Consider the following 12,796-nt stretch of genomic DNA (forward strand, 5'->3'; position numbering starts at 1 on the left):
AAATCTAGGTAGTACTTTTTTCTGCTCAATACGACCGGAAAACTGTGAATCTGGTTTGAAACAGTTTGCTGTGTTGTGTTCTTCCCTGTGTTTCAGTGTCTTCAGATGATGCAGCAAAATTGGCACTGTCCTCTCTGTGATTAGTGGTCTGCGCCCCATCTTTATTTTTTGCCTGGCCATACTGCTAAACTAGATTATTGTGAAAGCCGTTAAAGGTGTAAGATAAGTGAACAAATGTCATCTTGGTACTGGTGTATTTGGATGCAATAGCTTTATTCAGTAAATAGTAAATGGTAAGGAATTGAAAAGTTAATTGCTACAGTAACCAAGCTGTGACTATAGCGCAGTTGCTATTTTGGCCTACATGTTGCAGTACTTGAAATTAAGTTTTATTTCACTTTCAGTCCGTGACCATTGACACTTTTGCAAATATCAATTTTAAGTCTTCTGGTTGTTGAAAAATAAATAAGCTTAAAGGGACACCCCAGCCCCATAAAACTCTTCAGTCCTCTTTTTTTATTTTATTATTTTTAAATGGGGGGGTGGGATCAGATTTCAATCGTAATTGTCATACTTCTCAATTAACCTTATTCCATGGGAAAACAAATAGTCTTCTAACAACCGTAGAAAGTAAACATGACAAGAGTTGTACCTGAATATTTGAAGCAAATACATCCACCACGATGGGAGATGGGAGTAGCCAGTGTTCGCTAAATTTAAAAAAACAAAAATGGTCTCATTATACCTTCCTTATAATGGAGCCAACTATCTCCGAATTAAATTATACAATCAGTGGTGTAAATGTTATGCAGAAGCCGATAGTGAAGATTTGAAGTCATAAATAGTATATAGAACCTACAAGTCTGTTAAAAAAATTCGCTCATAGTATAAAATATGGAAATTGCCACAAGATGCAAAGAAAAGATAAAACCACTACATCTATCAAATATGAGGAATTGGGTCAATCAATGACACTCCAAGGAAGGGCTATTGGAGGTTGTTGAATAGTCCAACAGTAAGTGATATCCTTTAAAAATATAAATTCTAATTTAAAAAGGCTAGTAAAATACCACAAGGGTACTGGTAAGTATAACTTGTCACAAAAGGCAAGGCTGACGGATATCAGTTTGGGTCTGCAGTGGCAAAAGGGGAAAAAGACAGACTTAAAAAGGGAAGAAAGAACTCAAGTAAAAGTAACACTCATAGAATTGGATCAATATATTATGGAAAAGTGAATGCACTGATCCAAAATGGTACAAATTAACATTTTCTTTTATTAATAGTAATAAAGACCCAATGAGAGAGAATAGCATAAAAATGTGGTGTAGTTTCTTTCCTTTTTTAATTCTTGTAAGGGTTTTCATTTCAAAGATCAACCTCGATACGTGCTGCAAAAGTAAAATATTTTTTTCCTTTTTGTGGATTTCATTTGATCTTTTCAAAAGACAAATGAAATGCATCACCAACCTGTACAAGATGACATTTGCAGCCTTTGCAAACCCTCCCCAGCCCAGTTTTTCTGTTGCTGTTCAATCACATACTTCCCAATGCAGCTCAAGTAGAAGTCTTTGCAATTCAATTACTTGCCTCTTGAGTTTAGCTTCACTGAGCTAACCAAACCAGGAAGTAACAGAACCTGTTGTCTGCTGGATAGCCAGATGGTGTAACCAGGTTCATGAAAAATTGAAATGTGCACTTTTTGTAAAATGAAACACACTAGTCACGTACACAGCTTTTCATCAAGGTGAAGTGCTTTAGGACTCTACTTTTTACCAATGTATTGATAATTGCACACACAAATTATAAGGTACACCGCGAAAGTTGAGAAACAATGAAAGAGCAATAATTATGCAAGTTATTGGTGATTCTGCCAATCACAATTATAGTAGGTTTACTCTAGGGACCATCGTAATGCTTCTCTAACGTAAACCAAATCATTTATAGAAACATAGAATGAGACGGCAGACGACAACCATTTGGCCCATCTAGTCTACCAAATTTTCTAAATACATTAATTAGTCCCTGGCCTTATGTTAAGTCTAGGATAGCCTTATGCCTATCCCACACATGCTTAAACTCCCTCACTGTGTTAACCTCTACCACTTCAGCTTGAAGGCTATTCCATGCATCCATTATCCTCTCTGTAAAGTAATACTTCCTGATATTATTTTTAAACCTTTGCCCCTCTAATTTAAGACTGTCCTCTTGTTGTGGTAGTTTTTCTTCTTTTAAATATAGTCTCCTCCTTTACTGTGTTGATTCCCTTTATGTATTTAAATGTTTCTATCATATCCCCCCTGTCTCGTCTTTCCTCCAAGCTATACATGTTAAGATCCTTTAACCTTTCCTGGTAAGTTTTATCCTGCAATCCATGAACCAGTTTAGTAGCCCTTACTTTTTCCAAAGTATCAATATCCTTCTGCAGATACGGTCTCCAGTACTGCGTACAATACTCCAAGTGAGTAGGTTGCTGTAGTCAGTTGTTTGGAGGTGGTGGAAAGCCAAGTGACCTAAAGAAGAACATCCGATAAATCTGATGATAATCTAGTCTAGCGGTTACTAAAGGAAGCGACTCTTGACTCATTGACTCTTTAATTACTGCATAATTAGTCTATAGTTTTCGGATTTTTAACAGTCCTGGTTTTATAACTGCTTATCTTTCTAGGTTCCAGCCTGGAATGTCCTGTTTGTAAAGAGGATTATACAATTGGTGAAAATGTGCGACAACTACCATGCAATCACTTATTTCATAATGACTGCATTATTCCTTGGTTAGAACAGGTCAGTAATAATTTTTCCGCTCTAAACCACTGTAGTTAAACAAGTAAATTTCAGCTGTCAGTTGTCATAGTATTAATAAATGCTAACATGAGCGCGCGCACACAGCATTAGCAATTGTGAGCGAGTATGGAGACTACACTCTTTACCCGACTTTTTGTCTTTAACTATAGCTACCACGCACAGTTTAGACAATAATCCCCACTACAAATTTTTGTAAAAAATCTGAATATCGTCAAAACCCATAATCAGTCGATCCCTAATATTTAGGATTATGGTCCCTGCCTGCCGCTAATAACAGGATGTGTTCTCCCCACATTTATTTTTACATTTATTTTTACATTTATTTTTACATTTATTTTGGAATATGTAGGTGAGTTTTGAAATGGATATGCGGATGACACGCAAATCCACCTGTCCTCTACTGATCTCTCCCTGTACCTCTTGAGTAGTGTCTCTGACTGCCTCTCTGCTATTTCTAACTGGATGGCTGACCACTTCCTTAAACTCAATTTCACTAAAATTCTGGTCTTTCCTCCCTCAAGTGTTACTACTCCTGTGTCTGTCTCCCTCCAAGTCAACGTTGCTACCATCCGCTCCACCATGCAGGCTCGCTTGTGTTCAGTCTATCGACAAATCATGTCGATTCCATCTCAAAAACATTGTGCGCATCCAACCCTACATAACGCCAGATGCGACTAAGGTGCTGGTCCATTCCACTGTCCTTTCTTACGTTGACTATTGTAATGCGCTTCTCAGTGGTCTTACGTGCTCCCAACTTGCGATGTTACAGTCCATGATGAATGCGGCGGCAAGGCTCATCTTCCTGTACTCCCATGCCTCACCCTTCTGTCAGTCCCTACATTGGCTTCCTGTAAGATATAGAGTTCAATTTAAAATTCTGGTTCTTGCTTTCAAATCTCTACATAATGCTGCTCCCACCTATCTATCCTCCCTAATACACAAGTATGTCCCGTCTAGGCTCTTACGCTCTGCTCTAGACTTACGTTTATCTTCTATTCGTAATCCCACCTCTGATGCTCACCTTCAAGACTTCTCGCGGGCTGCACCGTTCCTGTGGAACACACTTCCCTCCTCCGTTAGATGCTCACCCAGTCTCCAATCCTTCAAAAAATCATTAAAAAAAAAACTTCTTCATAAAAGCGTGTCAATTAAACTGTTAATAACTCCGGACTGATTCCTCTCTTGCAACTGTCATTAGTCTAATACTATCCTTACCTTTTCTGTCACTTTACCCCACTCCCTCTTGCATGTAAGCAGGGCCCTCAACCCATCTGTTCCTGTGTGTTCAACTTGTCTGGTTACAACTACATGTCTATTCACCCACCCATTGTAAAGGGCTGCGGAATTTGTTGGCGCTATATAAATAATATTATAATCATAAAGTATATGTTCTAATACGTGTTTTCTATGTGAGAAAAAAGAGGCCTTATGATCTTCCTTTGTCCCTTTCCATTATGTGTATCTTGAAATGACATCAGTAACTGTGCTTGTTGGGCTAGAATAATTTACGGTCTTGATGGGGTTTGACCATAAATCAGTCGTAGATTTTTAGATTCTATTATGTTTTCATTGTCTGTTTTTAATGTTGGCCCTCTTAATCTTTTTTTTTTTTTTTTTTGATTCTGTTAAATCATGTTAAAAATAAGGGAATTGCTATTATTTCCAAAAAAAATGAGTTCAAGTTTAAAATATTATGCCAATTGGATTGATTTGTGAAATACAAAATTCAATCTATTAAATTGTCAATATTTTTGCTCCCAACAACAAACTGAACCATTAGTTCACAGAATTCTAGAGAAAGTTGCGAAAGGACTAGTTGTAATTGCTGTAGATTTCAATATTGTTCTAGATGTAGCTTGGCATACAAGGATATAAAATGGACAAAATATTGGAGAATTCAGCTAAGAGGCTATCAAATTTTAAAAATGTAAGCTTTATGTTAATTGAAGAATATACAATAAAAAACAAAAGGATTATACCTTTTTCTCCACTGACCATTTTTCCTATTCTAGAATTGATTTGTCATTGGGACCTGAACCTATGTTGCAAGTAGTTTTACAATATAAAAAAAGAAAGCACTGTGGTCAGATGATAATGCATATACTATGGGTAACAAAATCAAACATCAAATTCAAAACAGAATGGAGGCTGAATGATGGCCTTGTGGGATATTAAACAAAAAATAATTTACAAGAAAACATGACTGATAACTTTCTAGAAAATAAAGTTCAGGTCTCTACATGTTAATTTTTTTATGGACCGCATACAAGTGTTATAGGAGGCCATTTGATCAAATTAGAAGCAATTGCAAACCGAGAGAGGTTATGATTCACCATCATTATATATGAAATATTATGAGTAAATTGAAAAAAAAAAAAAATTGCCAAAAAGAGATCTATAGAATTATAAACAACAAGACTATTCTATCGCCTGAAAATATTGTCAAAATGGGGGAAGAACACTATGGGACGGGGGGGGGGGGGGAGGAACACTATGGGACGGGGGGGGGGGGGGGAGGAACACTATGGGACGGGGGGGGGGAGGAACACTATGGGACGGGGGGGAGGAACACTATGGGACGGGGGGGGGGGGGGAACACTATGGGACGGGGGGGGGGAACACTATGGGACGGGGGGGGAACACTAAAAGAGAAGGGAGTCTAAAAAGTCTAATAATACAATTGTAGGGGGAAATTTTTTTTTTTAAAAATCATTTGGGGAAAATTCCTTTTCGGTTTCAGTTTTTGGTCAAGGGCATCCTAAATCTTCGGTTTCGGCCCAGAATTTTCATTTCGGTGCATCCCTATATTAAAATAATTATATGGGGTAACATAGTGACCTGTGACTGTTGGGGACCCAAAGTCATAATGGGGGAGGAAAACTTTTGTACCCCCTCCCAGCCCTAAATGATGATGTGGAGAAACCGATGGATTCTCCACCCATTGGCGGAGTGTAGGGGCCATAATTTATAATGGGGGCGACTTATTGTCCACCCCAGCCCCCACCCATTGTCAGTGGCTGGGCACTCTGAATAATAATGGGTGGTGGACTTCTAGTTCTTCTCCTCCCCAGACCCTACTCATTTGCAGCGTGTGGGGGCCCTAAATGATAAGGGGGAAAACCAATTGGGCATAAAGTCACATTGAAATATTAAAATAAAAAAAAAACAATCCCAGTGAAAATAATATTCAAATAGGTAAGTCTCGAGGATTACCTGTCAGATTTAAACCTCCCTTATTACTTGGTCATTGGTAAAGTTGGCTGAAAGACTAAAATTAAGAAAAGGAAGGGCTTTTCATAATTTATCTTTCAGCTTTCTAGTAAATAGCTCCCTAATTCGTAGAAATTCGATATGGATACCAAAAACCAGTTATTTGGTACCCTCAAATATGGCAATCCCACAAGGATACCAATTTAGGGAGTTCTCTTCTAAACAAGCTGCAGTGGCGGCAAGGATCGAAAAAATAATAAAATTTCATCTGAAAAGAAATGGACAAAACAAATTTCAGCAGCACCCAATATTAGATCACAGGACGTTCGAAAAAGGGCGAAAGGAGGTAATGCGAGAATATGGAGAAAAGGTGAGCTTCATAGGCAAGGAAGTGGAGGTTTCTTAACCCACAAGATGTCTTTTGGCAAATCACATGTTGTGTGTGCCGGCCTGAACCCTCGCCCAATCCAGATTGGCTGAATATCGGAAAATTCTGTGAATGGCAAGGAAATGGTACTGATGTTTAGGGAATGTTTGTATGCATGTTCTCCATTGTATCAGGGTTTTATTGTTTGTACCAAGTTGAAAATAGATTAGCTGGAATCCCTTGAAGAATTCTCATAGATGAAATGCATAGGGTGTGGCCATATTGTTTACTCAGGAGATTTGGTGAAGGTATCGTAGATAAGCTGTGGAATTTGTTTTGAGTCAAGTGCAATAAAATACTACCAGAACACTAGGGATGTGCTCTTCCCTGGGACAAACATCTGAAAGAAATTAACATACAATATCCTCCCCCACTATGTATAAAATAACATTCCAAGATCCCACAGTTTTTTCTTGTTTCAACAGGAACGATCATCTGAAGCGAAGTGGAAGACTGGTGAGGCACACAGGGTGATGCCTGGGGGAACTGGCCTGATAGCCTCCTGGGTGGAGAGCTGAGCGGCCACGCTCCAACCTGCAGGATTAGAGAGCAGGTAGGAGCGGCTTGTTTTATGCCGAGTGCGGCTACCGGCAGAACTAGAGGGTGGTCCCTAGAGGCCGCAAATCACTATCTGAATAGGACGCGTGCGCACAGCTGTGAAATGCCCGCCTGGAAGTTTCTGCGTTCCACCAAAGTTCCTATCGCACTACTTTGCATGTGAGATCGGAACTTCAGAAGTCAGAGGTTATAGAGGTGAGATTTATTTTATCTCAATCTTTAAAATCTCTAAGGTTTTTATTTTTAAATATGTTTTGCAGGTATGTCTAGTCCGGTCTCTCCTGAAAATATGGAAAAAGACAAAGGGACTGCTCCAGTGCCCAAAAAAAGACAAAGCATTTTGGTATGCGTACGAGACAAAGCATTTTGGTATGTAGTGAATGTTCTACACCTCAACCATATGGTACAAAGAAAATAATCTGCAATCAATGTTCGTCCTTAATGCTGGAAAGATCTAAGCAACAGGACATGAAATCTATATATTTTTTTTTTATCTTGGTTTAAAGACAACCTAGTTAAAACTTTTGAATCCTTCAAACGCATATCCACCTGCTCCTGTTCAAGTGCCAACTTCTAAAAGCCAAACAAAAAAGATCCTCGTTCAGATTGTCTTCTAGTGAATGTTCAATGTCTGCATTTTCAGACACTTCTAGTTATTCTTCCTTAGTGGAGTTTGGGTTCCCACACGAGGAATTAAAAAGATTTGTTAAAGAAGTTAATATTGCTTTACCTGAGGATATACCAGAGGAAGCAATAAAAAGGCCTTACCTAGACACCAACATATTCTGGAATTCATGAATAGGGAATGGAAAAATACAGAGAAGAGGGCTTTTATATCTAGACATTTCAACAAGTTTTCAAGTTAGAAGACAGATGGGAAGACAGTTGTCGATGTACAGGTAGCACAACTGTGGTGGAAAAAAAAATTCCAATTGGGGAAGTTTCTGGCTTGAATGACTCAATGGATAAGAGGTCTTAAACTTCTTGCAGACGGGCTTACCAAGATGCAGGTATCCAAAGTAAAGCCGCGATGGCAGGAGCTTCAGTAGCTAAAGCTCAGACCTACTGGATTCAGGCATTAGAAGATTCATAGTAGATCAACAAGATAAGGATATTGTACACCTGTTAAGAAACCTTACATTTTTGTTCACCTTCTGGATATAACAGAAGTAATAAAACTCGCTTGGGGGGGGCGGGGCCGGACCGCCGACGGGATCAGACGTGTTCAGTCTGAGCTCCTGCTTTGGGGGCGGAAAATCGGCGCAAACTGGAGGCTAAAACTCCCCAACCACCCGCAACAAAGATCACAATGATCCCGGGCTACGAGGGGATACCTTTCAAGACTCTGCCCGGCACCTACAGTGACCCGACGAAGGCCCGAGGCGTGCAGGAGCTTGAGACGGAAGCTCTCCGGCGTCTGGCGTCCCCTCTCTGGACGCAGACTTAGTCTGCACAAGAAACTATCACGCCAAATTGGGCCGTAAGCTAACACACTGCTGCGGCACACTCTCTCCGGCAGCATCCCCCAAGATTGCTGCCGCACGCCAGCCACATGTGCTATCTGCCAGCAAGATGGAGCCTGCTGCAGAGACAGCCATCCAACGCCATCTGACCACCACAGAAAACTGCCCCAGAGAAGTGTCGGCTGACCAAAGGGATGCTTACACCACACATTTTGGGTTGAAAAAGGGAAACCTTTGTACCTGTGGAGGACATCATCATTCTACTGGGGCCCACCTTATACGCCCGGGAAACTAAGACAATAACTGCACCTACATCCAGGATTCTCCTGTGAGGCGCAAAGCATCCATCAGAGCAAACATCCTGCCAGAACCGGGCACGGACTACATAAACCCACGCTGGTCACCTGGTAATCTTGAACACTCGGGACTTTATATGATCTCATCCACAGGACTGACCCAGTGGCTATCCTAGCCCACCTTGCAAAAATAATTTTTATGTCTTGATTTCATGCATAGCGCTATAGGTCTATTTAACCCTTGTAAAATGTGGTTAGCATAGCAGAATTGTTGGTTTGGATTAAGCTTACGTAACATATACCTAGCTTGAGATGAATATCTTATGTAAAACTAGGCAGAACCGTTTGAATACACATCTCATTAAACGATGTGTCTTGTCAATCAAAAATCAGCACGGTTTTATGAAGCACAGGTCGTGTCAAACTAACTTGATTGCATTCTACGAAGAAGTAAGTAGAAGTATAGATCAGGGTATTGCAGTGGATGTGATCTATTTGGACTTTGCCAAGGCATTTCATACAGTTCCACACAGAAGATTAGTGTTCAAACTCAAGGAAATCGGTCTAGATGAAAATGCTTGTACTTGGGTAGAACATTGGCTTAAAAACAGAGTACAAAGAGTTGTCATTAATGGTAAATTTTCAAGCTGGACAGAGGTGGCAAGTGGTGTCCCTCAGGGGTCTGTTCTGGGACCCCTTCTATTTAACATGTTTATAAATGATCTTGAAGACCGCATTGAAAGTCATGTTTTAGTGTTTGCAGATGACACAAAACTTTGTAAAATAATACAATGTGAGCAAGATATTACTTTGCTGCAGAGGGATTTAGATAGACTGGAGGACTGGGCACTCAAATGGCAGATGAAATTTAATGTTGAAAAATGCAAAGTTATGCACTTCGGCGTAAAGAATACACAAGCAACGTATACCCTTAATGGAAGCGAATTAGGGATAACAACACACGATAAGGACTTGGGAATTGTTATAGACAACAAACTATGCAACAATGTGCAATGTCAATCAGCAGTGGCCAAGGCCAGTAGGGTATTGTCATGCATGAAAAAGGGCATTCATTCTCGGGACGAGAATATCATTTTGCCTCTTTATAAATCACTGGTAAGACCACAAATTGAATATGCTGTGCAATTTTGGGCACCTGTTCTAAAGAAGGATATTATGGCACTAGAAAAAGTGCAGAGGTGGGCTACAAAATTAATAAAAGGGATGGAACATATCAGCTATGAAGAAAGGTTAACAAATGTAAACCTATTTAGTTTAGAAAAAGTCGCCTGAGAGGGGATATGATAACATTATACAAATATATTCGAGGCCAATACAAACCATTGTGTGGAAATCTATTCACAAACCGGACTTTACATAGGGCACGAGGTCACGAGACTAGAAGGAAGAAGATTTCGTCTAAGGCAAAGGAAAGGTGTTTTTTTACTGTAAGAACAATCAGGATGTGGAATTCTCTGCCTGAAGAAGTGGTTTTATCAGAGTCCATACAGATGTGCAAACAGCTACTAGATGCATACTTGCAAAAACAAAATATTCAAGGATATAATCTTTCAATGTAGGGTAATAACTGCTTGATCCAAGGATAAATCTGACTGCCATTCTGGGGTCAAGAAGGAATTTTTTTCCTAGCTTGTTGCAAAATTGGAAGTGCTTCAAACTGGGTTTTTTTTGCCTTCTTTTGGATCAACCGCAAAAAACATATGTGAGGAAGGCTGAACTTGATGGACGCAAGTCTCTTTTCAGCTATGTAACTATGTAATCTTGTAGACAGATTACGGTCTACCTATATGCTACCCAATACATACCTACTCTACTTTTATAATTTTTCTCACATTTAATCAGCCTAGCTAAGGGTATTTTCTGGTTATCAAATCTTGCAACTAGTGGTTACTCCTTATGCCCTGTGCTTAATTGGTCTGCCGTGTTTCAACTCTATAATGCATCTATGTACGCTATATCTCGTTACTCATCAGACTACTCATGCATATCCTACCTAAACCTTTGCTCCCTGATGCATTATCATTCTTGTGATCTCTTACAATGTTTATTTTTCCTTTTACTCTTCACAAAAAATTTGTGCAGATTGTCTTGACATGCAAACTACTATTGTCTCCCTACTGTTCAGGGCTATACTATATGTCAACGCATACCTATGTTATTAACACTGCACAAGAAAAATAAAGAATTTTGTAAAAAATAAATAAATAAGACTCTCTTGACTCGTATCATGGGATTAACATCTGTTTCCCGTATAGCCCTATGGCTTAAAGCCTGGACGGCCGATACAGCCTCTAAGGCAGCACTCTGTGAACTTCCTTTGGAAAGGAATGTTATTCGGATCTCCAATGGAAGAACTGATTTGACAGATGTCTGAAACGAAGAAGGCACTTCCTCAAGGCAGGAAGTTTTCCTGGAAGCCTAGATATAAGATTTCCAGTATAAAAGCTGGAGAGGTTATCAAGAAAGATCAGTTTTTTTGTAGACAAAAGATCCAAGATTTGATGACTGCATAGACTTCAAAACAGAGAGCCAAAAGATTTTGACGCCATAAAAGTGGGAGGAAGGATAAAAAAAAATTTGCACACCATGGTTACAAGATCAGATTCTCGGATCCACCAAAGCAGAATTTCCTAGTATCCTCCTGCCAATCGAATTTAAAGAATCAAGCTATATGTTGCATTGCATAATGGAGATATCAGAGCCAGTAAAAGATCAACTATCCTGGTGGACAGAAACCAGATTTCTTTCAACAGGATTGTCATTTCAACTAAAGGATTGGATCATCACCACCACAGACGCATCGCATCTAGGTTCTTAGGATCATCTTCACTATCATATGAAACAAGGCATATGGTCAGTAGAAGAGTTATCCAATTTCAAAGAACTAATTATGTGTTTTTTATGCCCTTCCTCCGTTCAAATCCCTCATTCTAGGAAAGGCAGTAAAAATACAATCAGGCAACCAAGCTATTGTCACATATATCAAAATACAAAAAGGTACAGGGGTGAGAAAACTACAGATTCTTTGCAAAATAATTATTTTTGGGCTCAACAGTCTGCTGTATAAACAACATCATAGCAGACGACCTCACCAGATCAAGAATGTCTCAGAACAAATGGTCCCTGAATCCGGTTTTGTTTTCTCAGATTGTGAAGAAATTCGGGATGCCAGTCATAGACCTTATGGCAAGAAGGAAGAACTCCAAAGGTAGAAAATGTTGTCTTCCTTTTCAAGGCAGACTTTCCACTGGTCTTGGATGGTCTATCGATCAACTGGGACTTCAACCTTGCTTTTGTCTGTCCTCCGGTAAGCCTTATTCTGAGGATTCTACAAAAAATAAGAACAGACAAGGCGTTGGTTCTGGCACTAGTCCCATACTGGCCAAACCGAAGTTGGTTCTCTGCCTTGAGCACAATAGCTTTAAGGCCATGGGAACTTCCACGATCAGCAAATCTCCTGGAGAACAAGTGGATTCTCCTAAAAATCCTGAAATGTTCAGATTGACAGCCTGGCTGCTGCAAGGCTGATTTTACATCACAACGGCATTAAGAATGAAAGATGCCAGTTTTTACTTTGGCTTCCAATATTCTGATTCAGAGATTCTTCAAAACAATAAAGCTCATCAGACCTCCAAAGAGGAATTTCTTTCTAGCATGGGACTTGTCCGTTGTTCTTAAGGACCTTTGTGAAGAACCATTCTAGCCTTTGGAAGAAATTTCTCTAAAGCTTTTGTCTCTTATGACAGCCTTTTTAGTAGCAATAACATCTGCTAAAAGAGTCAGTGAAATTCAGGCTCTTTAATCATCTCAAGAATTCACTATATTTTTTCCAAACATGGTCATCCTTCATCCAAAACTATCTTTCCTTCCAAAGGTCATCGTTTGGTAACCCGTCGGCCTCTTAACAGGAGAAAAATTGGCATATGCCAGGTGGGTCCTAACTCTTACCATTCGCCTTGCTTCCTTGAGCTTCTGGCAAAAATCTGAGACAGGGGTATTTTTTATATACACCCCTATAT

The 12,796-nt window shown here is 39.6% G+C and overlaps 1 protein-coding gene across 1 annotated transcript in view; it reads left to right on the forward strand.

Moving 5' to 3' along the window:
- RNF126 (ring finger protein 126) overlaps nucleotides 1-12,796 on the forward strand; it is a 75,985-nt gene that overhangs the window by 50,299 nt on the left and 12,890 nt on the right. Inside the window, exon 8 of the mRNA XM_063457336.1 lies at nucleotides 2,666-2,781. Within this exon, the coding sequence (XP_063313406.1) occupies nucleotides 2,666-2,781 (116 nt within the window). The remainder of the gene's footprint in view (nucleotides 1-2,665; nucleotides 2,782-12,796) is intronic.

This window comes from Pelobates fuscus, chromosome 5 (genome assembly GCF_036172605.1).
Source record: "Pelobates fuscus isolate aPelFus1 chromosome 5, aPelFus1.pri, whole genome shotgun sequence".
In the NCBI taxonomy this organism is placed as follows: Eukaryota; Metazoa; Chordata; class Amphibia; order Anura; family Pelobatidae; genus Pelobates; species Pelobates fuscus.